This window comes from Zosterops lateralis (genome assembly GCF_965231275.1).
Source record: "Zosterops lateralis genome assembly, chromosome: 1".
NCBI lineage: Eukaryota > Metazoa > Chordata > Aves > Passeriformes > Zosteropidae > Zosterops > Zosterops lateralis.
Window position 1 is genome coordinate 91,522,239 of NC_139762.1, and position 27,252 is coordinate 91,549,490.

Below are 27,252 nucleotides of genomic sequence, written 5' to 3' on the forward strand. Positions count from 1 at the left end.
GGTGCTGAGGTGCTGGGGCGGGGAGGCCGCGGTGGGAGCCGCATCCCGGCACATCCCGGCACATCCCGGCACATCCCGGCACATCCCGGCACATCCCGGCACGTCCCTGCTGGGGCCTGGGCAGGGCGTGAGGAGAGAGCCGGCACCGCGGGATGAGAGAAGAGTTTTCCCTCTCCTCCGCCGGGATAAACAGCTCCCACACGGGAGCACCGCGGGATGTGCAGCTTATCCAGCTTATCCATTTTCAGAGTCACAGAATCAGTGAGGTCGGAAAAGACCTCTGAGGCCACCGAGGCCGAGCAGGTTGACCCAACAGCACCGTGTCAGGCAGCCCATGGCACGGAGCCACGTCCAGTCATTTCCTGAGAGCCTCCAGGGACAGGGACTGCACCACCTCCCTTTGGCAGCCCATTCCAACCCTTAACAACCCATCCTGTGAAGAAATCATGCCGCGCGATTCCTTATTTTCCCTCCAGACGACGCCCACCGCAGCAGGCGGCCTCTGTAACCCAAAGCTTCGACACCTCACAGGAGTCGTGAAGTTTGGTTCTTTATTATTATTTTTAACCGATTTCAGCGACTTTGAACCAGGCCCCAGTAGCTCACACTGCGCCTCTTAACAGAAAGAAAAAAGAAAAAAAAAAAAAAAGAAGAAAAAAGAAAAAAAAAAAGAAGAAAAAAGAAAAAAGAAAAAAAAAAAGAAAAAAGAAAAAAGAAAAAAAAAAAAAAAAAAAAAAAAAAAAAAAAAAAAAAAAAGGAAGAGGAGTGGGAGGCGGTGCCGCCTCCGCCGGCGTGGTGCGCATGCGCGGCCGGGCGTGCGCCGGCGCACCGGGGGCTGTCAGCGCTTCCCGAGCAGGGGCGGCCGCGGCCCCGCCGCTCCCCGCCCTGTCCCCGCCGGTGAGCGCCGCCACTGCCGGGCTGCCTGTCTGTCGCGGGCTGTAGGAACCCTGGTCTGGCAGTGGGAAGCAGAGGGGGTGGGGGACGGGATGGGCCGGGGCGCTCCGGGGAGCCCCTGCGGATGGCGGGGCCGAAGGGGGTGCCGGGGGCTGGTCCCGTCCCGGAGCCGCGGCGGAGGGCGGGGGAGCTCGGCGTGCCCGCGGGCGGGTCCCCGGCCTTTGCCCCGCAGGGACGGGCACCTGCGTCGTGCCAATGATTCGAGCTGAGCCACCTCTGCCGGGGAGGAGCCGGGCGGGTCGGGGGCTGCCGCCTCTGCTCCTCCCGAACTCTGTTCGCAGGGCTCGCCGCCCTCCTCCGCCCGGCAGCTCCTTTGCAGAGGGGCAGGGGCCTCCCCCTGGGAGCCTGCCGCCCCTGCTGGCTCTGGAGCCTGAGTCCCGAGAATAAGGGTGCGATGGCAGCTGGAGCCTTCCTGAGTCGGCTCGGGACGCAGTTTTGTTCACTTCTGCCTCTGTTTTGTGCTGAAGATATATGTAGTTTTGACTCAGCTTCTGTATGAAGTTGGCGTGGCTTCCTAAACTTTGCTGTTCGTTTTGGGTGGTTCTACAAGAGCCTGTTTGCTCGACGTGTTAGTTACAGTGTGCTGGCTTCTGATTCTGCTGACGAGGTCTGCTTGATGTGCCTGGGTAGTGGCTGTGTCAGCTAAAGGTGTTGTAACTCTGCAGGATGTGTTCAGAGTTTTTAATAAGGGCAGGAATTCAGGGTAAAGCTCTCTGCTGCAGAATACCATTTCTGCAGTAAATTTATATTTTAAAGTGGTTGTTTTTGGTTTGCTTTTTTATTTTTATTTTAGGTAGAGCCCTTATAGCTTGGAATGGATTGAGCCAAACAAAACTGGCATATTCATTCCAAAGCACAAGTGATGGGAATAGATCTCACATATTTAGATGAAGAGTAAGAAATCAAACATGGTTTGAGTTAACCAGGCCAGTAGTAAATAAGTACAGGAGTTTGCACTGTAGAAATAACTCTGGAATAAATTTATACTTGTGCATGTAATTCTTGTAGGTACTAGACTTGGGCTCTTACAGACTGGCTCATGGGCAAACCTTGCCTGGAATGTTTTTTAGCCATGATAAATTCTAAAATTAGGAATTTTGCTGATGCTCTTACCAAGTCTGTCTGGGATGTAGTTAACTTTCTTTATAACAGTCTGTACAGTCTGTGTTCTGGGTTTGTGGCGAAAAGAATGCTGCTCTCACCGTGGTGTTTGGCTGTAGCTGAAGGGGGTTTGTACAGTGTGAAGGCTTTCTCTTTTTCCTCATCTGCCCTCCACTTCCCTTGACTAGGCTGGGGATGGGCAGAGATTGAGAGGCCACAGTGGAGACGTCTGACCCAAAGTGGCCAAAGGGAAATTCCCTACTGTGTATTATACTTAGTAATAAAATATGGAGGGTTTACTTCCAGCCAGAAGCTGACTGGAGTATTAGTTTGCTTTTGAGGGGTGGTGAGCAATTTTCTTTGCTTCAGTTGTTTCTTAGGGTTCTTTGGGGGGGGAATGTGTTTCCTTCATTTATCAAACCTTCTTTCTCTTGTCACACAAGTTTTCTTGCTTTTGCTCTTTCAGTGCTGTGCAGTTCTTTAGTTTGGTTCCTTAGATCTGTTAAACAGTTTTTAAACATTTTCTTTAAAGAGTTCTTTAGATGACTGTTCTGCTGAGGTTAAGTGATGTGCTGGTTTATGAATGCAGACTGCTCTGAAAATAGATATCTAATTTCAAGGAATAATATGGGTTTGAGAGAGTATAATCTCTAGCTGTGGCAGCAGAACCTAAAATGTTCTGTTTAGTTGCAAGACTAAAGACATAAAATGTTGGAAATAATTTGGAAGCAAAGAAGAGCTCCAGATATGTTCCTCAGAGGTCTGGTGACACCATGGTATTGCATCTTTGGTGATGAGATCCTCCCTATTTTCTATTAGTAGCTAATGAAGTTTGAGAGAACGTCTGCCTTGATGGACAGCAGATGTTACATTTTCCCCAAACGCCTGCATGTCTTGGCTTCCCTAGAAATTCTGCTGGAGACTGAGGTGAAATACTTGAATAATTTTCCCTATACCCCTGATGGACTGGACTGATACTGTGAGAAAACAAGGAGATCAAAAAATTATCCATCAGAAGCCTAAATGGAAGTGCTCTGTAGTTCAGTCTCTGGGTTTGGAGCGTCCACTATTATGTTTCTCCCTAGTTTTGGTAGCAAATTATTGCTGCAGGAGGACTGTGGTTCTCTCAACTCCACTCAGTTGTAGTTCAGGATGAATTAGGACTTCTGCATGAACTTTCTACAAGATTCCATTATGCTTGTCTTGTTACCCTTTTAATAGGCCAACCTACCCTTGGATTAAATAGAATCTCTACTTTTAATGAAGATTTGCTGGTTTTCTGGTGCTGGGCTTTTTTGGTGGTGTTTTGTTTTGTTTTGAATTCAAGCTTAGAGCAAGGTAAATGCAAAAACAGCAACCAAAAAGATTTCAGGGGAACTATGAGACTGAGTTAAGTGCCTTTCAATGCAGTTCCTGTAGAATTCCAGTTGCTTCTCTTTAGAATGCGGTTTAATGACGCTTCTGTCAAGTTTCACTGCTGTTATTGCCAAAGTTAATTCTCCAGTTGTTAACTTTGAAATGTCACATAGCTATCGAATGAAAAAAGATGGGTTTTAAAAAAATTGTTTTCTTTTTTTTCAGTCCTGTTAAGTAATGAAGGCGTTCTGAGGTCCTAATCAGCCATGGAGGAAACGGATAGGGAAGCAGTTGCAACAGCTGTTCAGAGAGTAGCGGGAATGCTGCAGCGTCCTGATCAGCTGGACAAAGTGGAACAGTATCGCCGAAGGGAAGCTCGGAAGAAGGCTTCAGTAGAAGCTCGACTCAAGGTACAAAGTTGGATAAACCTGAGTGTCTGTGGTTAGCATGAGTGTACTTTCTTTATTTTTTATTTTTTTTTTTTAAATCTGTGTTTCAGCCAGATGGATAGTTTTAAACCAGAGACTTCAGTTTTTGCTTTGTATCCAAACTGGAAAATTTGTGTCCTGAAAGTAATGCAGACTAATGTTGTACATCTTACTAATGTTTTATTCAAGCACTTCAAGTATTCTTAGGGCCTGTACCTTCTGCAGTTTATTCATGGACAGCTACCCTGCTGTGTAGCCTGTCAGCCAAAAATCCTTTGTCTTAGTGATTAAATACTAAACTTGTAACAAAAAATTGATGATTGCTTCTGAAAAAGGATCAGTCAGTTACGCCTCTGACTTTTACATGGGTTTAGGGAAGATAGCTAAAATACATCACACTCTTGACTCTAGTGGAAGTGACCCCATGATTTTACTCTTTCTTCACTTGTGTGCATGTGAGTGGATGCACATCCACAGACACAGACTTAGCCTGAAATAGGAGTGTGGTCACCCTCTGTTTACTGTCTGTATGTTACTGAGTTCTGTGTTTTCTTCCTTCACTGGTATTTGCCAGCAGTCGTTTTAGACCACTGTATCAAGCAGCTGGAGTAGAGTCTTAGAAAAGTGTTTTGGGAAACATTTTCTTGCGTCAGAATGGTATACGTTGTATCTAATCTTATATTCCACTTAGTTTATCTTATAATATTTAATGGCTCCTCCTTTGTGGGAGTCTGTATGAAGTAGAAGAAAACAAATTTTCTTTCACTGTGAAAAATTTTGGTATTCATATATAATGTGCTATTTATATATAGCAAATTACATGTTGATTTTTGTAGCACAGAAACAGAATTTTTTCTGAGGACTTGGACTGGGCTTTTCAGATTTGAGTCAGGAAGCATATAGAGTTTATTAATAATGGATCAGCTGTTTAGTTACTGTGATCTATTTATAATAAATGAGCACAGTCATTTGCCTGGCTGCTTGTATAGACAGTTGTGACTAAACTTTGTAAGTCTCATAAATGCCTAAATCCACTTTATAGCTATTTTCCCTATTGTTTGCCTTTAGTTCCATCATTCATAGGTGGTTGGAAATACCTGTTCCAAAATGAAGTTCAATACCCCTTAATCCACTCAGGATGCATTGCTGAAAAAGGTGCTGGTAGTGGTTGCAATGGATAGCAGTGCTGATTTTCCCATGGGAATGACTCTAATGGATGGGAGCACAGAGAGGATGTAGGAAATACTCTTGCTGAGGATTTAAACTGTATCTATGTGTGGTGTGGAAGATGGGGAGACTGACATCAGGATCATCAGCCAGAGGAATTGCTGACTTCTCAGGCTGAATTGATTACTGCTTCATCTGAGTGAATGAACACATGGGAAATCTTTCAGTGCAAACATGTTAGGTGCCTCTTTCTGACTGGATTGGCTGCCGTCTTCGTTACCATTTTCTTCAAGTGAATCTAAATACCCTCTCCAAATCCTCTCCCATATATTTAGTTATGTCCACTTTTTATATCCCTCACTGCATTTCTTCCTGTGTAACATAAATTGTTAGAGGAAAAACTGCTTTGAAACGTATCAAACTCATCTCTTTTGTGTATGAGATTGATGGCACCCAGGGAAGCAGTATTTTTGGGGTTCAGTAGCAGAACTCTGAAAGGATATGTGGAAGAGCACCAGGTAGCATTGTAGACTGGTGCTTTTGGGTTTTGTAGTCCAGAATGTAGAAGAGCTGCTTGAAATCTCTCCCAGTGCCTGTAAAATTGTAGTCGTTGGGAGCTGTTTTCGTTTGTGCTCTTACTCATCAATGGAAGAACTTCTCTGTGAAGAAGCCCTGTATAATAAACATACATATCCTAGGGAAGTTTCTAGGTTGTGGGTGTTCCAGAATATAAACGTGCATAAATCCTCTCCCATTTGATTCTTAGCTACTGTGCAATCCTGGATTTGAGCCATAGTGAGACCAGGAAGCCAGAGGATTCTGGCTTCGTGTTGAAAGCTGTCACTTGAAAAGACATGAAAAGAGAAGTTTTGAGCCCTTTTTCCAGGATGGTTTAGTTTTGTTTTCATTTGATACAGTGATGATCAGTCCAGTCGAAGATGGATATGCATTCTAGGAAGCAAAGTCTGCAATGCTGGGCTGGGACGTGCTTTGTCCCCTGCCCCATCAGCCCATCCTCTGGCCCCAGCTGTCTATTTGAAGACAAACTGGACATGGATGGATGTCTATTTTTAGAGGTTTCCTTGTCCATTTGTGTCAGAGACTGAGATCCCTGATGGTTTCAGTTCATCATTATCAAGTTTCTGCAAAAGATAAACAGGCAAAAATTTGAATATGTAATACTTGGAAGATCTGCCTCAGAAGAAATTATCAAAGCAAAAGTATTGAACATTTAGTGATCATGTGATTTTTAAAATACTTTATGGTCAGCTGCAGAAGATTGTGTTTGAGTATCCTAATTATCTCAGTTCCTGTAGAGGAAAAATATGTTAATGCAGCAGTTCTATAGATAGAAACAGTATAAAAATGCCTTACTAGTGCTTAATTGTGCTGAGTCTGCCAGGAAAATACATTTTTATCAATAAAATCAGCGTGTCATAATTTCAAAGCATATAAATAATCTTAGTTTTAAAATCACTACATTTTTTGGGGCTTTCCCAGTACATTTAAAACACAGTAAATGTTGTTTGCAGTTACCAGGATTTCCTCTTTGGCTTCTAGTATCCGACAAAAACTTCCACAAAGTGTCCAAGCTTTTGGGCCTTAAAAGTCTGGCAAAAAAACATGTTTTGAGCTTAGCAAAATGATTAGTGCCTCATTTTCTTTACTGGTTGCCTCAAGTCCCCGAGTTAGGCAGCTGAGTTTTCACTGATGACTTGCTTGTCTTTTGGAGCCTGTTATTTCTAGTTGCATTTTCCACTTGTCTGATTTCCCTTTCATCACATCTTTTTGAAACTACGTATCTAAAAAATGTGCTGTGGATGTGATCTGATTTCTTTCACTCAGATATGCACTGATAATGCATTTTCTGTAAGGTGTCTGGATACCTGAATGATATTCAGGCCAAACAGCCTCTTTGGAGAGTCATTATTTCAAGTGTCACTTGTCACAAGACATCCATATCAATAACCTGTCTTTCTGCCAAAATAATCTCGTAGTTGCATTGTTGGTCTGGTCATTGATGTTTCACAGCATGAATATAGTATTCACTTTCGGTTTTGTTGTTTGTTTTGACTGAATTGCTTTAGGGCTTTTTTTTGCCTTCGGGTGCTTTTGGGGTTTTATTAAGAACATTTCAGAATTAAATTTGGGCTTTTTTTGAACATTTTCTGTTGTGAGTAAAAATTTGTAATTGCTTTAGTAAAATGCTTTGAGAATCTGTGCATACCAAACGCTCTGATGGAGCATCAACTTTCTTTGATATCCCCCCTTTGAAATTAATTTACGAAGGAAATGCAAAGAAGTCTCATTCCTTTGATCCTGGTTTAATATAGATTTATGAAGTTTACAATCCATCTCCCTAAGGTCCTATGTTAGTTTGTGGGTGGACTAATTGTATCGAGGTTCTTCAAAACTAGATATAGCTTCAGAACTTCAAAAAAAATACATGTGGGCATACACAACATTGTGCGCAGCTTGCACACTTCTAGTAAATTATAACATTTCCCTTCTTTTTTTTTTCTGCTAAAAATGTTAGCTACTGAAATGAAAATTAAATCTTGAGAAATGTTGAAATATGAAACTTATGGAGGTTAATGTGGGTTCTTTCTTTGTCTTTTTGTGTTTAAGGCAGCAATACAGTCACAGTTAGATGGAGTACGAACAGGTTTAAGCCAACTGCACAATGCACTAAATGATGTGAAGGACATTCAGCAGTCTTTGATAGATGTCAATAAGGACTGGAGACAGAGCATCAACACTATAGAAAACCTCAAGGATGTTAAGGATGCTGTGGTGCAACACAGCCAACTGGCAGCTGCTGTAGAAAATCTCAAGAATATATTTTCAGGTAATCTGCTGTTCTTTATATAACCCATCACATACTGAGCACACTTTTAATGTGGTGGTAACAGCTTTAAGGTTGTCAAGTAATGTTGAGAGCTTTAAACCTCACTGGGAATGAAGAATTAAGGAAGAATGACCTACACAAAACATATGGGGAAGTAGCTGGTAACTACTTAATATAGATGAAGACTAAATTGTACTGTAGGAACTTTAGGTCTGACCATTCCACACAACTCACAGAAAAGTTTCTTGCAAGCAATCAGTAGCTGGGATAACATGTTTAGTTATGTGAAATATGAAAGCAGAAAATACAGAAAGAATATTTGTAAAGGTTGGTGTGTTGCCACCTGAGCTGGACACCTGCAGTGAGCCTGTTGGGTACAAATACTACAAAATGATTTTAGGAGGCAAGAAAATTTTACACCACTGTATGTCTGTGTGGATTCCCAAAATGAACTAAGACTAATGTAATAAAATGGATACTGTAAAGATAAAGAAAATGTGATTACTTGTGTCATTTTGTGTAGCTGTGGTGGAATGCTCACTGCATTCCATCTTGAATCATGGTGAATTCCTTGCCAGGACTTGTCTACTTAAAAATAATTTTAAGTATCTTACCCCTGTAACAGAGACTAAACCTATCAGACTAAATTGATTTTATTTAAACAGTATATTCTCTCCTTTTATTTTCCGATTCTAGTACACAAAGTGTACCTATAAAGCAAAATTTTCTCCCAGTCATACCAGGTTGATTAGTTTACTCTCTGTGTGTACCTAACCTCTACAGTATCAGATACAGTGTGCAATTTAGAGAAAAGAGAAGAGTTTACATGCAATGTCTAGCAATTAAAAACAAAGATCAGCAAAATTATGCATGTTCCAATGTGGAGTTATTTTAGGGGTGTTGTTTCATTTTACACAGATGAATGCAACTGAGACAATAAACCTTTTGAGGCTTCCTGAGAGGCTTTTAGTATGAAGCTTCCCCCCCTGGAGCTGTTAAACAGTATAGCTGTTTTGTTCAGAGATGATCAAATGTTTTAGAAACAAAATGGTTTTTATCATGATTGGAAAGACAGTTACACACAATCATTAGAACTTTTTGTGGGCTGCCAGCTTTATCACTACCTGCCTTTTTTGCAGTGACAGATTTTTCTGATGAGATTTTTCACTTCTTACCCCACAGGACCCTAATCTTTTTCTGTAGGATTCCTCAAATACTGAAAAATAATAAAGACAAAACAATCTTCTAGATGTTTTAGCAGCATAGATAATTATCCCTATCCTTCACTGGTGGCTTAAGCAGGCAAAAAGTGTTCAAGAAGGAGGTAAAATTTAGCCTTTGTTGCCTTTATGCAGCCTCAGATTCAGTGAAGTGAGTGACTTTTAGTCAGACAAGTTAAAAGCCTTTTATGTAATGTGTCAAAAGGCCAGCACTGCAGTTTGTTTTATAGTAGACTTCCAGGATTCATTTATTTATTTATTGGCATCAGGAGAGAGAGAGAAAATTGTATTGTCACTGCGATCTCTGTTTAGCCACTGATCAAACTGGAGCATTATAGTTAATAATGTATAAAGAGATGTAACATTTACTAACAATTTTTGAATACTTCAAAATAATTTCCTTTAAAATATTTTAAAATAATTCCTACAGCCATTCTCCAGCTTCTTTCCTAGTGTTTTTATTGTTTTGTGTTAATTGTTTGTATTTTGATAGCAGTGTTGTACTCTATGTGATTTTCCTTCTTCTTTGCCTGCCTTTCAGTTCCAGAGATAGTCAGGGAGACCCACGACCTGATTGAGCGAGGGGAACTCCTGCAGGCTCACCGGAAACTGATGGATTTGGAGTGTTCCCGTGATAACCTGATGTATGAGCAGTATCGCATGGACAGCAAAAACACACATGACATGAACCTCATCCACACATACTTTGGGGATATGCAGAAACTGTCTGAGGAACTGGCAAAGCAGCTTTGGATGGTGGTTCAGAGATCTCTTGTTACGGTCCGTCGAGATCCAACCTTGCTTGTCTCTGTTGTGAGGATAATTGAGAGGGAGGAGAAAATTGACAGGCGCATGTTAGACAGGAAAAAACAGACTGGGTTCATACCTCCTGGCAGACCAAAGAAGTGGAAAGAAAAAATGTTCAATATTTTGGAGAGAACTGTGAGCACGCGGATCGAAGGCACTCAGGCAGACACCAGAGAATCTGACAAAATGTGGCTTGTGCGGCACCTGGAAATCATCCGTAAATATGTCCTTGACGACCTGCTCGTGGCTAAGACCCTGCTGGATCAATGCTTCCCTCCACATTATGACATTTTCAACAGGTTGCTAAACATGTACCATCAAGCTTTGGCCACCCGAATGCAAGAACTTGCTGCAGAGGATCTGGAAGCAAATGAGATCGTTAGCCTTCTAACTTGGGTTTTGAATACATACACGAGGTAAGGCCCCCTTAGCTTTTCTCTTAGCATCAGTGAGAGGAGATATGCAAAATACAGTTTGTGTTAACATTTGCGTGTGTGTTAACATACAAAAAGATAAAACAGAAGAGGGAAAAGACCAAACTAGCAAGTTCTTTACTATTCATTACACATTCTGCTTCCTGGAAATTGCTCCTTAAAACTTGTTTGTATTTTATAATATATACTTTTGAGTTGCTTAAAATTTTGATGCAGTTGAAGGAAGACCTGCATGGAGCTACAGTCACCTTGTATTTGTGTACCAGTTTGGTGAAGTATTGGGAAGAAGACTGAGAGCTGGTGTGTGAAACAAAACGTTTGTTGTGGCCACAGCCCCGGAAGATCTGTATGATTATTAACTTTCTATTGTTCTCTTCTACAGGGGGTGGGACTACTTCAGTTGCCACATTACTGTTAAATGGAAAGAATGTGGTAACTTCCTTTAGGTTTTCTTTCAAAACGGTGTGATGATTTGTTTGTTTAGAAGAATTTTTGCTTACGAGTTGTTTTCTATGATAGCCTTATGCTTATTTGTTTTGACCTGTCTGATTTGTTGGGATAACTTAAGCATTGTGGAGGGTTTGTTGCTTTTTTTTTTTTTTTTCATCTTCCAGGTAGGAACAGCTCAGATGGCGACTGTTTAGTTTTTGCTGGCATGTAGTTACTAGAGCAACTGATTTGTTTGGGAAAAAGTGCTGCTAGCCTTTCTGTGGCTCAGGACTATAATCCTGTTCTGAATAGCTGGCATTGACCCAGGTTTTGTGCTGTGTGTACTTTTGATGTCTTCAATTGTTCAATATCACTAATGCTACAGGTTTAAGCACTTGATGGGTTTAGAGTATAGTACCATAAAGCACTTATGTAGGAGATAATACTGTTCTGGAGAGTTCTCATGACCAGCTTTAAGGTTTGTGTTCAGCACTCTCTGCTTTACTCTACACTGCAAAGTCCTCCTGGTTTTCCTTCCCTGCAAACTTAGATACCCGTGCAGGGTGTAAGAGAGACACAGCCACTAATAAGCAGCTGAGTTAATTGGCTTCTTCTTCTTTTGAAGGCCAGAGGAATAACTCTACAGGAATGAAAATCAGAGATATGAGTCCTTCTCATGCATGACCTTGGCAAAAATCCTGCTCCCAGGTTCTTCATTTGTGTTCTGGGGCTTATGTTCCAGTAAGGCAATTCTTGGTCTTAAGATTGCTCTTCTACCTTTCCCCCAGAAAGCAGAGCAGATTTTTAATGAGTTAGACAATTCAGAGCTAAAGGGCTCAATCTGTATGTTCCATCACTGGAAGGGCAAAGGGAGGGAGCAAAACCAATGTTATATCTATTTACAAAGCAAACAAACCTTGCTAAAGCGAGTCATGAGGCTGGTAGGACCTGGTGGCTGAGTCTTGTGAAGAAAGGGAAGCAGTGAGGGCAGTAGGTGCAGTACAGGATATCTGAGAATGCTCTTCTCCATGCATATCTGCATAACAAGTGGGATGGAAATTAGAGGAAGTACCTTCAAGGAAAAAAAATGTCTTTGACTTTCTCTCTTCTCTACAAAAAAAAGCCCAAGAGCGCAGTGCAGGAATTGTATTCTTGTATGTTACAATAAAAGGTTATAAATAGGATAATTACTGCAACAGGTTGCCCAGAGAAGTTGTGGATGCCCCATCCCTGGAAGTGTTGAATGCCAGCCTGGATGGGGTCCTGAGCAACCGGCTCTAGGGGTGGCATCCCTGCCCATGGCAGGCAGGTTGGAAATGGATGGTCTTTAAGGTCCAGTCTAAACCATTTTCTGTGATTCCATGAGAATTAGCCATTGTGTTGGTAGTGCACAGTGGGAGAAGAAATTAGCTCAGGTTTCTTAGTGGGAAAGTAAAGTTCTTGACAGGGATATTTGCAGAGCTTATCAAATCACGGTTGCTGGACATCTTTTAATGATCCAATGAACAATTCTCCATAGGGGTATGTTTATAATAAGCTAGGAAGGGGAATGGACTATCTGGCATCATGAGAACTGTGAATATTAGAGGGAAAATATAAATTTGTATTGTATTTGCATATTGCAGCTGCACTTCAAAACCAACTGAAAGAATACTGACTGAAAAGAAGCATTGAGTTTTTATTCCATATGATGAATTTGTAAGGTCATGCACAATTTTTTTTTTCAATATTTGCAACATAGGAGTTACAAAAGAATCATTAGAGTTTCTTTATCAGAGCGTGTCTGCATGGAAGCTGTTTTTAGAAATATGCTCAACTCACAGCTCAGAAATAAAGTAATGCTTTATTGGAATGTGGAATAAAAGCCTTTAATATTTGAGTGGGAATTTTACTGTGCTAGATGGGTTTCTCTTTCATGTAGAAGTCATTGAGTGTCTTGGAAACATACTGTTATTATTAAATCTGTGTTGGGTTGGGACCAGGACTCTAATCTGTGTTTGAGGAAAATTATAAGCCTTGTAAGATCCTGATGCTCATATTCATAGCATCATTTGATGAGATACTGATCAAGTGTTGACAAAACTGCTGGGAGTTCACCAGGATTGCTACAGACGGAGTCAACAATGTTCACCTTAAGGAACAGAAGCAATACTACTGTACATATAGCTGGATGCTGTCTCTGGAGCCAGTATCTCTCTTCACCAGATAGAGGACTGGTGGTAGAATAGAAGCTTTCTAAAATGCTTCTTTCCAAATAATACAATTAAGTTTGAAACTTCAGCTTGATTATAAACTTCTTGTTGAAGGTAAATAACTTCCCAACAGTTAGAAGTTTTGTGCCACGTGGAAGAGGGCTGTGTGTAGTTTCTTTTTCCCTAGGCACTTCGGTTGTGACAATCAGGAGAGAGAAATTGTGTATAGGAAGAATTTTTGTGTTGTGGGCCAGAGGTAGAACTTTGTTTTGGGGTTTCAGGTGATGTGCTTTGAGAAAAGGTTAATGTCTCTGTGGCCTTGTGAACAGGCATAATGATGTATAATGAGGCTGGAAGTATTTTCTAACATGGCACAGGACCTTAAACAGCTTCTCACATTTCTTCTAAATCCACCTGGAGCAGATCCTGCTGTTCCGTGTGTTCTTTCTGTAAACAGCAACCAAATGGAATTCAGTTTTCTGAATTGATTGAGCCACTTAAAATAATTTCAGTCTGTTTTCTTACAAGCCAGGAAGATGCTATTAGTGTAGGATGTTTAGTCACAGTAGCTTTTATGGTTTCAAATACAAGAATTTTGGTATTTTAAGTTGGTAGCTGTAGTGCTTTTTTTCAGTGCTTTGAGATTTATTTTTTTCCAGGAAGTGGAAGCAACACTGTGCTGACTCCCTATATGTGCCCAGAGAACAACTTTGATTTGCAGAACTGTACAAACTGGACACTTGTTTAGGAATTTAAGTTGCCATTTGTTCTTATAGTAGCCTCTGCAAATACAGGATTTGTGGTTTGCTTCTGAAAAGCACACTATAAATGGAATGTGAAACAATTTATGTTATTAGGATTGAATGTATTTCCATCAGCTGTTAATAAAGCACTCTCTAAAGAGTGTGGGTTTGACTTATTGATTTTTTTGAGCATGAAATATTAAGAGTTCTTGCTACATCGTGCTTTGGTATAGCTTTGGGGATTTTTTGATTACACAAGGCACTCATGGTATGATCTTGTATAGATGCAAAATATCACTGTAAAGTATTAATTTTATATAATCCTTGTCAAAATATTTTGCTCTAATTTTTTTTCAAATGCTATAAAATCAAGAACTTTCCTTTGGAAACAATTGCTCTTATACAGTACCCATGAACTGCACCTTTGATTTGTCTTGAAAGATGCTTCTTCCTCTTAGATTAGCTGTATTCTTTACCAAGACAGGAAGCATAGGTAACTTTTCTTTTAATGTATTTTAATTTTTACCTGGATGTGATAAAAGTACCAAAACAGAAGCTCCTTTGAGGATCTGAGGACAGTAATTTGTATTTGTAACGGATCTTTACTCTTCTAAAATACAAAATGTATAAAATGTCTGTCATCACCTCTGAAATTTAAAAGATCTATAAAAATGTCCCCTACAAAGAGCCCACAGGCTCAGCCAGTTGGCTTTTATTTCATTTCAACTAATCATTAATTCTTGTGCATAAAAGTGAGGAATGCATGGAAAGGTTGTATATTTAAATGTCTATAATATTTTTTATTATATCCTGGGCTGTAGCTTTTAAATTCTGTTCTTTCATTCATATAGTTTTATTTATATTTCTTGTAAATGCATTTATTATGAAAAACTTTTTGAAATGTCCGTAGGTATTGGAAAATTGCCCTTTACAATGAACATACAGAAGAAGTTGCATGTTTTTTTAGTTTTTTATCCCATTTTTCTTTATAAATCTGTAATGTTTTATTCTTTTCCTTTTTTTGCCTTTTTTTTTTTTTAATTCAGTGCAGAGATGATGGGAAATTCAGAACTGTCTCCTGAAGTGGATGTAAATTCTCTGGATGCTCTGATTTCACAGAATGTGGTAGACCAGCTTCTCAGCAAGTATATGTCAACACTCACTGTGAGTAATAACAGTGCAAAGGCACATTCAGATAAGTTTATAGCTGCATTAGTACCTCAGTGCTCCTCCTGCATCAGAGAAAACTCTTGACAAATGTGAATCCAACACCATCACTTTTATAAAAAATTTCCTATTCTATGTGTAAGTTTCTTTATAAAGTCATAATTGGGTGATTTTATATATATAAATCATGGCATTTCAAGGACTAGTTATGCTTTACAGACTATTAATAATACTTTATTAGAAAGGAAGGAATTCCAGTCTTCGTATGCCTGAATTCCATAGTGCTAGTGTGATTAGCACTTAAAAAGACATTGCAGGCAGTTTGGTCCCCATAGTAACCACATCAACATTTGATACAGATGTGATCTTTTCAAGGTAATCAGGATGTTCATGTTTGCCAGTTTGATTCTTTGAACAGCCTTTTTCCTTTCATGCCTGTTAACTGCATGAGCATAATTTCCTTTTGTGGATGCCATTTCAAGTGTATCTGGAATATAAAGGCACTGCTTCTTTGTTATCCTAAGAGTCACTAGAAACTGGTCAACTTCATGGCAGAGGGAGCATTATGTGAGTGTCAGATCCACTAATTGCCTCCAAGAGTGGATATTTGGGTAGTTGTAACTTTGGACTTGCTGTTCTTAAATTGGTCAATGAATTCCTACCCCTCCTGACTTCAGGAGCTCTGCCAAGCAGAGGAGGGAAATTTTTGTGTTTCTTTGAATGTGTCAGCTACTAAAACATGTCCAGCAACAGCAACTACTTGGACTTTATACTCATCACAATAATATGAACCAATCTTGTAATGGCTCAAGGAAGTTGTCAGTAGAGGCTCTGCTTCCCATTAGCTTTATTGGGATTTTTATGGAAGTTTATTTTTCTGCACTTAGCTTTAGAAAAAAAAGGCTTGTTTTCTCAAGCTACTTTTGCCTTGACTCAAGAAATGCCTTTGAATTAATTCTGTCCTCACTTAGTATGAAAAAATACACCTAGATTTGTTTTTTAGAATTGTTTTTTTCCTTACTTACTGAAAAATATTATGTATAGAATGCTCCTTTTTTCTATTTGTAGAATATAAATAAAACAAAGTTACTACTCTGTTTTACAGAGTGGCTTTCGTTTTGCTGGTTTTAATTTTTGGCTGTATCTTTCTTTTAAGGCAGGAAATACTGAAACTACCTATTTCTTTCACTTCTACCTTATTTCTTTTGATGTTGTTTACAAATTTTTTAAACACAATGTAACTAGTTCTGTATGGCTAAGTACAAGTAATTGGGACTATCAACTTAAATACTGATGTTTACATCAACAAAAATGTAATAGATTTTAACAGATTTCTAGCATGTTATTTTTCCAATCACCTCAGCTTGAAAAAAAGTCCGTAAATGCTGATCTTAAGGTAGCAACAGTCCCCTGGGCTGCTGGCTTAAAAGATTAAGTCATATAAGTCATATCTCATTAGAGCAATTCCATGCTTATGAGGAAGAAAGGTAGTGCATTGTTTCACACAATTGAAGAGGGTACTCTATGGACTTTTATGACCTTTCTGTTTGTGCCTACTGGTAATGTGTAATTTTGAATGGTAGGGCACAGTATTATTCCTGTAACATGTTGGAAAGAGGTACAAACATTTATATTACTACAGGTTTTAAGCAAATATGAACAAAGCAGAAAAGAGGTAAAAATCATCAACCCAAGCAAGACAGAAATCAAAGAATCCAATTATATATTTAGCAAACATGCTGGTCTTTACTCTTTTGAATTGGTCTGTGGTATGTGTCATGCAGAAAACTGGCTTAATCTTCTTCTAAACCCGGTTGTTCTTGATGTCTGCGTTGCTGTACAGTGTGCTGGGCAGATGGGAGGAGAGCCAGCCATTGTAAATGTCACTGTGTTCTGCAGCACTTGTGTTCCAAGTACAACCCATTTAATCTGATCCTGGGGTTTTTGTCCCTGGCAGTAACGAGCCCCAGTTTCCTAAAACCAAGGTGTAAGAGGAAGTACAGGCAGATATGTGCTATTTTTCCTGCATTAAGTATTACCCTACTTTTTTCAGCTGCAGAAAAATTCAGTTTGAAACTTAAAGCCTGAGCCTTAATAAGTTGTTCCAAAATTAGTAAATACATTGATTCTGACACACTGACCTGCCCTTTGTGTTAGGAGCACTCTCCTTCCAAAATGTGCCTAAGCTTCAAACTACACCACTTGTGCTCCAGTACTAACCTTTGTCTTTGTCAATTCAAATTTTAATTTGTCTGTTACCTATATCCTGTAGGAATGGCAAGAGTGGTCAGCATTATCTATTACTATGCCACTCTTCATTATGGAAATTACTGCTATTCTAGATATTGTAGTAGGGGGTTTTGTTGTGTTAAATTAAATCTTTTCTTTCTGTTGGTTGCTTTATTTAATGAAGTCTAACATCATTGGCTGGCTGCGAAAAGCACTGGAGACAGATAAAAAAGACTGGATAAAAGAAACTGAACCAGAAGCAGATCAAGATGGGTACTATCAGACTACACTCCCAGCTATTGTTTTTCAGGTATAAGACAACCTGTTTATTCTAGAAAATCTACAGAAGTAGTACGTGGATTTAGGGGAATGGAGGGGAAGCCAAACTTTCTGGAACACTAGTGTTTCTGTCTTTTGAATATAGTGGTTTTATTTTCCCTGTAGTTGGAGGGGTTGTTTCTTTGAAGGTTTTCTTTGTTTCTTTGAAGGTTTTCGTTTACCTTCTTTACTTCAATGCTTAAAGGCATAGTAGTTCTTTATGTGTAGATTAGAAACATATTTTTCCCAGCCTGTTTGGTTGATATTGGTATTTAATGAGCTGCTTTTACTTAGGTCTCTTATTGTAAAGCTGTAGTATAACCCACTAGATGAAATGTGACTTACTAGAACAGTTTTGGTTAATACAGTGCTGAGTTAGGCTGTTTGTTAATAAGGTGCTGAGGTGTTAGGCATGTATTTGTTACCATAAATTATTCATTATATACAAACACCTTAACACCAGAATAAAAGGTTCCATTGAAGATTGAAACTGTTGCTGTTTTAAACACTACTTCAGTTAACATGAATGCCTGTCCAAATAAAAACCAGGAAAGATAAGGCTGTTTCTAAGATCCTTAAAAAAAAAAGAGCCACAAAAATACCCAAACCTGCACCACCCTGTTGTCGGCAGTTGAAAGTTTTGAAAGTGATGTTTATCAACCAGTAAAATGTCAGCTTACTATGCTCACTTTCTAATTTTTCTTTGCAAATATTGTGTTAGGTACCTTCAATGAAAGATAGGTTATCTCTTCTTCCTGCATTTGTTTCTCACTTTATTTTTTTTTCCACCTTATACCAGGATTTTTGCTACATTCTTTCACATTTGTACTTGTGCCAAGGTTTACTTCATCTAATCATTTTCAGAAAGTGTGTGAGGTCAAAGAAACTGGTGGCCAATTATTGACTCTAGTGATGTCCCGAGAAGGACTGCAGTGCTGAGATGGATGTAGCAGTGAAATTTTAAAAATCATCTTAGCATAGAAGCAGCTCATGTTTCCACCTGGCTTTGTATTCTTCCTTTCTAGTTTCCCCCCTCTCAAACACAGTTGCCTGTAAGTCACCAGGATCTTGTACCTGATTGTATTTCTAAAGTTTAAAGGCTCCTTTATTTCACTTGTGTGAGCTCACTACTTTCATATATGGAAGAAGTGAAGGAATTGAGTTGTAGGGTTAATACTAACTGCAGGAGCTGACCCTAGAACTTTGATACATTGTAAAGCCAAAGCACTACTGAATTAAAGAGATTAAGTATTGTTTTGCTGAAGAAAAAAATGCAGCTGTTTTCAGTATCAGGAAAACACTGCAGCATGCATTAATGATTCCCAGGAATATATTAATTACACTTGTGAAAATAGTGGCTTTTGGTTTAATCAGTGGGCTTGTCTGAAAAAAAACCCAACAAAGCCAACAAAAAGCATCTGTAGAGCTGGTGTTAGTAAGAGACTCCAAGATAGGACCTCTGTCTTTGTTTTACCACTGATAAAGGCTTCTCTTTATAATTAAACTTTTTTTGTCTTAGATGTTTGAGCAGAATCTTCAGGTGGCTGCTCAGATAAATGAAGATTTGAAAACAAAGGTACTCATTCTATGTCTTCAGCAAATGAATTCATTTCTAACCAGGTAACATAATGTTTAAAATGCAAATGCTTTATCCTACCTCAGTCTCTCTTTGTTCCTACAGTTCCAATATTTGGGGTTTTTTTGTTTGGATGTTTCTTTATTGATTGTCTTTCTCCTGTCACATTCATGCCAACCAAGCTTTTCTTCCTCTTCCTTTTCATCCTTTTCTTCCTTCCCAATTTCATTGCAGAAGTTCCTCTGTGCTGGTGAGTGGCACTTTCAGTTCCTGTCTACAAAAGGCTCTTAATTTTTTGAGTCAGTTCCTCTCTCTTTCATATCTCAAATTTTCTAACTTTTCCTTTAAAGGAAGTGTGAAAACACGTCCTTGGCTGAATTCTACCCAGAACAGAAAGACTAAACATCGCATGAGCAACACACTCTCTTTATAAAATATTTCTAAATACCTGACAGACCCTTATAGAGCATTTGGTCCTACAGGTGTATTTGAGTTCTTACAGATTTGTGTCTTTTTAATGCCATTCCTTGTATGTGTTACAGGTACAAAGATGAAGCACAACTGTATAAAGAAGATCATCTTAAAAATCGTCAGTATCCTCAATGCTATGTTCAGTACATGATTGCAGTCATCAACAACTGTCAAACCTTCAAGTAAGTCTGCATGTTCTTGCAGTATTGTGAGAAAAATAGCTATTGATATTTCGGTTGTAAAACTGCCTCTTCCCAGAAACTTCTCTTCTGTATAGAAAGAGGATTTCAGTTAAGATAGTTTAGCTGACGAAACAAAGGCAACAAGTTTAAAGATAGCACTATTTTAAGAGGCAGGTATTGAGATTGCTTTTGCCTTTGGCAAACCAAACCATTGCTCCTCAGTGGTGAAAATCCTCTTGTTATTCCAAGAATTTCATTGCCAAAGGAAAATTTATCTTCAGCTTCCAGAATTTGAAAAGGTCATTTCAGTTAGTTTTTCTAGGTCTGGCCATCTTCTCTTACATTGGATCTCCCACAGATCACCTTCAGGCAATGTGATCGGTGAACTGAACTGGAGAAAAGGAAAGGCATACCTTCTGTGAGGAGTGTCAGAACGTGATTCGTGTGTCAGTGATGAACAGTCCAACTTCGTGTTCATCCTTAACTGCTGCCATTTGCAGGTCTACACTCATCAGCAATTTGCTGCCAACACACATGTAGTCTACACTGACCACTCCAAAATCATGCTGGAGAGTAAATTACGGCTTACAAAGCAAGCAGCAGGCATTGTTTCCTCTTGCAAAAATAACCAACTGCTGTGGTTTCTGTATTTGTACTCCAAAAATTTAATAGTAGTGCAATTGTGCATCAGTGGGTGATGAAAAGCCTTTTTTTTTTTTTTTTTTTTTTTTTTTTTTTTTTTTTTTTTTTTTTTTTTTTTGTCACAGAGAATCTATCATCAGTCTGAAAAGAAAATACTTGAAAAGTGACATGGAAGACACATTATCAATCAGTCATGCAAACATGGATGCAACTTTAGACATCATTGCTAAAGAAGGCTGCTCTAGCCTGCTAGATGAAGTCTTCATGGATTTAGAGGTTAGAACTTTTCTTCCTCAATAATCCCAGAAGTATTATATCGAAAGAAAAAAATAATTTGGAATGAAATAGTTGTGGAGCCTTTTGATTGCTAAATATATAAAATATGTGGGGTTTATATATGGGCTAGCAAAGTGTCAGTACACATTAGTATTTTTCTTCACTGGTATAGTTTGCATGTAGGAAACTGGAAGGTTGCTTAATTAGGTTTCGTAGGATAACTCAGGCAGGTGCATTGTAGATAATTAATATTTTCTAGCAGATGTACTTAGTCTTACATTGTCAAGTTGTAAGAATTATTTGGGAAACTGCTGCTGATATTAAGTTGTCATTGCAGGTACAGTTCACCTGTAATTAATATATTTAATTGATTCTAACAGTGGGCCCTTTCTGTCTGGTAGATTTCCATCTTTAGGAATTCTAGCTTCTTGTATATAATCCCTCAGGGAAAAAATCACTACTATGAAGAAATTGGGAGTACGGGGAGGGAAAGGGGAGCAATTAGAGAAACAGCAGGAAATGGTGAAGAAAGATGCTCTGGGACTTGTTAGATTTGTAATAAAAATTTGAACTAGTATAAATACCTTGAGTGCTCACATGAGGAAGGATGTTGGAGAAGCATAGTTTAGAAATTGACAACACTTAAAATTGTCTCCCATTTTTTAGTAACTGCACTGATCTGATGAAACTGTCAAAAACCTGATCTGATCTCTTGTTTGTCACCTTCTCAGCCACATCTGAATGAGCTGATGACCAAGAAGTGGCTGATGGGGTCTAATGCAGTGGGTACCATCTGTGTCACTGTAGAGGATTATTTCAATGACTTTGCAAAAATTAAAAAGCCTTACAAAAAGGTAGGTGTGAAATACTCAGTGATACTTTGCTAATGTACTCTGAGCATCACGTTGATTTGGAATTTCTGAACACCACATGGAATTTAGAACTGAGAAAGGAAAAAAATCTTCACCAGTTCATACTGCAGAAGTCTGAATCTACTTTTTTTTGTTCACAGGCATATAATATTGTCAAAGAGAGATCTAAGTTGCAGTGTTTAGTCCAGGAAACATCTTGGCATGTTACTAGATATTTTTACCCGTTTGTACTTTCCTACCTCTCCTCAGAAGTTTGTAGTCAGATAAAATTAGTTAGTCTGAAACTAGTTTTGTTGGTCTGTAATTACTTTTTTTTATAAATGCACATCAAGTAATTCCTAGTTTTAATATATACAATGAAGCATAGTGAATTTGGTGCCATGAGGGATAAGAAATGCATAGCTGTGTTTAAAGTGCTCTTATAATAGTAAATGTGCTAGGTTAGGTGTTTTTTCCCCTCTGGTCTGTCAAAGAATATCTGGATCTCTTTATTGATAGAAACAAGTACAATAATGTGGAAGATTAAAGGCAGGTTCATGTAATAGGATAGCATTAAATGATTGTCTAAAACACTTAGGAACCTAATAGGAAACAAAAAGCTAGCAAGATCAGTATTTACTGAGGTCTTTGAAGAAGCTCTTAGAAGGACTTAAGAGATAGTCTCCAAATCATACACTTATTCTCTCTTACCTTAATTCTCAAAGTGATAAAGGGAACTGCTCAGAATTTTTCTGATGACGTTTTAACCTTCAGTATTTGCAGATCCTAGAGACCTTACCAAGTAAGTATATGTATTTTCAGTCTGTAAAAAGTGCACAAAATAAGTTAGGTCAGTCCCAGAATTAGTCTATATCCGTGGAACAGCTTTCTTCTCCAGATTTAGTTTGTTACTGGGAGGTACGAGTGCTTGGCATGAGTTTTTAGGTGTTAATACCAATCTCTGCAATTACATATGTTTCATCATGCAGCATTTATTGCCACCTTGTGGGGAAGAAGCTTACAAGCACATTCTTTGGCATTCAACATACCTGCTTTTCCACTGTCTCCCAGCACAAAAAAGTCTCCCATAAAAGATGCCATATGTTCTAGCACAGGCTGGACCACACTTTTGTTTCCCTGATTTGTGATAGGATTTTTTCAGGTTTTAAAATATTCTTGGATAACCCTGTTTTGATAGTACAGTTTTTAAAAGCTACATGAACAAAGCACCTCCAAGAAGACTGTAGCCCAATAGGAAGGACACAGTTTTGAAACAGAGGAAATCTGGATCTAAGACATTCAGCTTTGCTGTTTTCCTCGTGTGTAAATTGAATGCTCTACCATAGCACTGTTGGCTCTTGTGGAGTGTTCTCGGTGGTAGTGGAGCTGTTCCTCAGTTCCTTTCCAGCAGGATGGGCCATACGTGTCAGCCCCCCACAGTCTGTTCTGTGCAGTTCATTTTCCTTTGTGTAATTGGCTTCAATTCCACCAACGCAAGAGAAGCTGTCCCTGAGCAACCACCTACCTCTGGTATTTCTGCAGAGTCTTGAGAGCAGAACTTGAAATTGTATTTTCTGTGTTCTGGATGGGGGTTGTGACTGCCAGTACTTTGCAGTCTGTTGTTTTCTCCCTTCTTTATTTTCTCCCTCTTTTCTCTCTTTCCTGAAACCTTTTTTTCAAATTTTGACTGAAGAATATGTTTCAAGAACAGCTTGAAACTAAAGTTTGATAATCAATAAAACATGATAAAAAGTTTGTTATGCCAGCTTTTCCTTAATCATTAGTAACTTTGCTTAAGGGGAAGAAGCACCTGAGAACTTGTGGGATTTAAGGACTCTGCTTACATTCCTGTTAAAAATAAGTGTGTGAAGATTTGGGAGTTTTAGTTTTTAACCTTAGCATTACTCTTGCACTAATACCAGATGCTTCATCCAGGTACCAGTAGGTATTTCCCATTAAGAGAAAAGTGCAGAACAGCAAATCAGTCAAGGAAGATCTGAGAAAGTGATTGTTCTTTGGTGCTCCTCAAAAAAGCCAGACGCGTTATTAAAGATATCTTGGGTTTGTTGCTTCTTGTGATTAGCTCATTGTTAGGGAAGGAGAGGTTTTAATCTCTGTTAGCACTGTGAAAATCTAAAACCACTCAATCTGTATTAGCAAAAATTGTATACTGGCATGTAAGTGTAAATACACAGTTCAAAGCCTAAAAATAATGGCTACATCTGCAGGTATCACTGGTATAATCCACCACCTTTGTCATTTCTTTCAGACAATGACTCTTGAGGCCCATCGGCGAGTGGTTGTGGAATACATCAGAGCAATCATGCTAAAACGTATCTCTTTCAAGAATGCAGAAGAGAGAAAAGAGGGTGCAGAAAAAATGATCAGAGAGGCAGAACAGTTCAGATTCTTGTTTAAGAAGCTTGCAGCTGTAAGTATTTGCTTTGTATAATGCTGTTAACCTGGTAATTTACAATAACCACACATGTTTATTGCTCGAGGGAAATGGGTAGAGTTAAATCTCCAAAATGTTGAGTGACTTGGGGATATCAAAGATGCCAGCTGAGGGCAGACAGAGCTTCTGAACACACAGGCCAGCTGCTAAAATTCCTGAGCACCAGTTTCTACTGCTTTGTGTTTATACACAAAGCTCTCTGCAACTGGCCTCAAAGAGATAGGTACCCTGAATTCATAGTAGTAAGTGAAAGAAAAAAGCAGTTAAAAAAATAATTAAAAATCTGTCTTTGATTTTGCTGGCCAGAAAAAAGGCTGATCTGGCATCAAATAGATGCCATTACTTATTAGCTAAGGAGCATGCAGAGTGTTCATCTGGATCAATAAGACGAGTATGTTGACTACAGTTAAAGTCCAGTAGAAATAGAAAAGACAGGCTAAAAAAGGTATTTGAAAATCAATGTACAAGATATGCCTAAAAGTTTCAGCTGCATAAGGAACAAGGATCTTCAAGAAAGCTCCTAGGGCCAACAGATGACAAAAGAATGCCTAGAAAGATAAAGCCTGAAAAATTTGGGTAGCTGATGGAAGAGGTTGTGGAATAAAGGAAACAAACCATACCTCATTGGCAGAACCAGATGACCTTGAATTAAGGATATTAAAATAGTCCAGAGTTTAAATAGATACAGTTCAATCAATCAGTTGCTAAAAGCTGCTTTGGTGGCCAGATGACTTGAAGGAATCTGAGAGGGCCAGTTTTGAAGAAATGTTTCAGAAGAGGTCTAGCTTTCGTGTCAGTTATTCCTAATGTTTACACGCATAATTACTCAAAGTTGAAGACTAGAATGTATCACCATGTGCATAAATACAGCATATTGTTTGTAGGACACTACTTCCTTCACTGATATTCTCAGAGCAGGTCTCTGAATGAAGAACAGAGAGAGAAAAGGATTACAGTGGCAATTCAAAAAATATTTTCGTTTTTTTAATGTCTGAAAATTCAGCTTTTTGGGAAATTCAGGGGCATTGTCAGACAAAATAGAAAGGATTATTTGTAGATTTGAGGGGTATTGCTGTTGTTTTGGAGCTTTTTTAATATTTTTTGTTTACTTTTGCAGGGCTCTGGAGAGGACACTGAAGGACTCTGTGACATCATTGAAGCCATTGCAGAGGTTATCAAGCTGACTGATCCTTCACTGCTCTATCTGGAAGTTTCAACTTTAGTCAGTAAATACCCAGATATCAGGTAATTCTCTTTGCCCTCAGATTTGATATATATAGATAACATCATAATTTCCTTGGGTTTTGGGCACATTTTGAAATATAAAACAGTGTGAAAATGTGTTCATATTTTTCATATTTTAGAATGTAACCACTTTCTTGTGGAAAATAATGCTAAGGTACAATGTATGTGAGCTGGACTAGGAGTTACAAATACTTAAATACAGCAGAAGAATACTGAAAATGCTTCAGGTCTGTGTGTTGGAAGGATAAAATAGGTTTTAGAGTCCTAAAAGCAGCCAAACCAGTGCTTTATATGGAGCAGGAAAAACCAGTTCTGAGTGAGTAGAGATCTGATTAAGAATAAAAAGTATCTGCTGAAACTGAGTGAAAGGATTATCAATTCAGTGCTGGTTTTGACAAACTCTTACTTGTGAAAAGCCACCTAACACCAGTTTTACCCTTTTCCTTTGGCAGGGATGACCACATTGCAGCTCTGCTGACAGTGAGAGGTGATGCCAGCAGAGATATGAAGCAGACTATCATTGAAACTTTGGATCAAGGTCCAAGCCAACCGAATCCAAACTATGTGCCAATTTTTAAAGAAATTACAGTTCCTACTCTCACTGTGCCAAAACTTCTTAAGTAATTGACAACTCTGTGTTTGTGTGTCATTACTGCTCTGGGATCAACAGGTTTGAAATATTTGTGGACAAATTTGGCAATGCTGTTTTGAGTGAAGTTCAATAGACATTGATTCTTGCTAGGCATATTTCTTTCTAAAGACTTGGACGTGAGGAAGTACAAGATTTCTGAAAGAAGGACTAAAGGTCATGTTTGAAGAAAGAAGCTTTTAATGGCATGGGTTTGTTTTTGTTTTTTTTTTTACTGACTGTCACAGCTGGTTTTGCTGTCAGCAAATACATTTTTCTTGTGGAATATGTTTGCACAGTGCACTGCAATGCTATATAAAGATATTGATACCAAAACCTGCAGAGCTGTATTAGTGCTGGAGATACTAACATACATCACTTACAATACCTAAGCAGACTCCTTTAGAGCTGTCTTTATATGGCACTGCATTGAGTGTTAATGTCAATCCACTTTCACATTATATTTTGTGTATGTACTTACTTTGGTGTAAAATAGTTTATTGCAGAAAACTTAATTATGAAATGAGTTTCCTGACTTAAAGGACTGAATGAAATTGCTACAGTGCAATTTGATTATAGGTTGAATAAATAAATAAAGACATAAGGTACAATATTTTTTTTCACTGATTCACTAAAAACAGCATACAAAGCACACCAGTTCAGTAAAATGTTAAATCATTGCTATGTTCAGGTATGATTGTAGATTTACAGAGCATGTAAGTCTTTTCTGTTGTTGTTCTAAGTGTGAATAAAAATAGGATTTAATAGTTTTCTGAAAACAGAAGATACTGGGTTTTATTTCCACAGTATCTAATTATAAAATAGTACTAGACAATTGTGGATTCAAAATTCCTTCCTGAAGGACACATTTAAGGTATTATCTCTCAGTACCTGACCAGAACTGTCAGAGGTAAGCACAAGGAAAACACGAGCCTACATTGTTTTAATTTAACATTCCAGACTTTCTGTATGTTGTAATGCCTTTGGCCTGTGGCCACCCAGGCCTTGTGCCATTCCAGCCCCGTCCCCAGCTCCTCTGTACCCCAGGAGAGGTGTGTCCGGGGGCAGCAGTTTGGATAAAGGGTCCATCTGGGATTGTGACTTTCTGCAGTGGCAGTGACTGGGTGTCCCCAGAGAGCATCACCTTGGTATCTCCGTGCTTGAGGGATTTTAGCACAGGAGCTCCTTGGATCCCATGGGATGGCAAACTCAGCCTGGAAATTGTAGGTACAGGGAGGGGAAATTGGTTTTTAGGGGGTTGTGTTCAGCCTTCAGTGAAGAATTCGGTTAAAGATTAGTGAGGTGATACTAATTTGGATTGTACTCTAATTCCATCCTGTCCCTGAAATTCTTTCTCTGTGTGCTTTAATCCTCGCTTTGTGTAAGGGAATCCGTTCAGCGGGCTTTGTTTCCCTCTGTCTCCCTGTTTCCTCTCGGCGACAGTGCAGAGGCATCTCCTGCATGTTAAACTCGGGCTCTTTCCCCTCCAGGACAGGCCGGCCCCGGGATGGGTCGCAGGGCGGCTCCTGCCCG

General features: G+C 39.0%; 1 protein-coding gene across 1 annotated transcript; it reads left to right on the forward strand.

Annotated features, from left to right (window-relative positions):
• The first annotated feature begins 459 nt into the window (after positions 1-459).
• On the forward strand, positions 460-26,496 carry EXOC3 (exocyst complex component 3). The gene is made up of 13 exons (XM_083878620.1): positions 460-897; positions 3,637-3,821; positions 7,635-7,854; positions 9,616-10,297; positions 14,726-14,843; positions 17,260-17,385; positions 18,913-19,013; positions 19,512-19,622; positions 20,390-20,540; positions 21,272-21,394; positions 23,661-23,822; positions 24,964-25,091; positions 25,544-26,496. Exons 2-13 carry the CDS (start codon positions 3,678-3,680, stop codon positions 25,713-25,715), a joined length of 2,238 nt encoding a protein of 745 aa, XP_083734746.1. The 5' UTR covers positions 460-897; positions 3,637-3,677; the 3' UTR covers positions 25,716-26,496.
• The last annotated feature ends 756 nt before the right edge of the window (positions 26,497-27,252 follow it).

Coding starts and splice junctions, on each gene's coding strand:
- EXOC3 (XM_083878620.1), top strand. CDS start 3,678: ATGGAGGAAACGGATAGGGAAGCAGTTGCAACAGCTGTTCAGAGAGTA. Junction 19,623..20,389: donor AACAACTGTCAAACCTTCAA/GTAAGTCTGCAT, acceptor TTTTTGTCACAG/AGAATCTATCATCAGTCTGA. Junction 25,092..25,543: donor AGTAAATACCCAGATATCAG/GTAATTCTCTTT, acceptor TTCCTTTGGCAG/GGATGACCACATTGCAGCTC.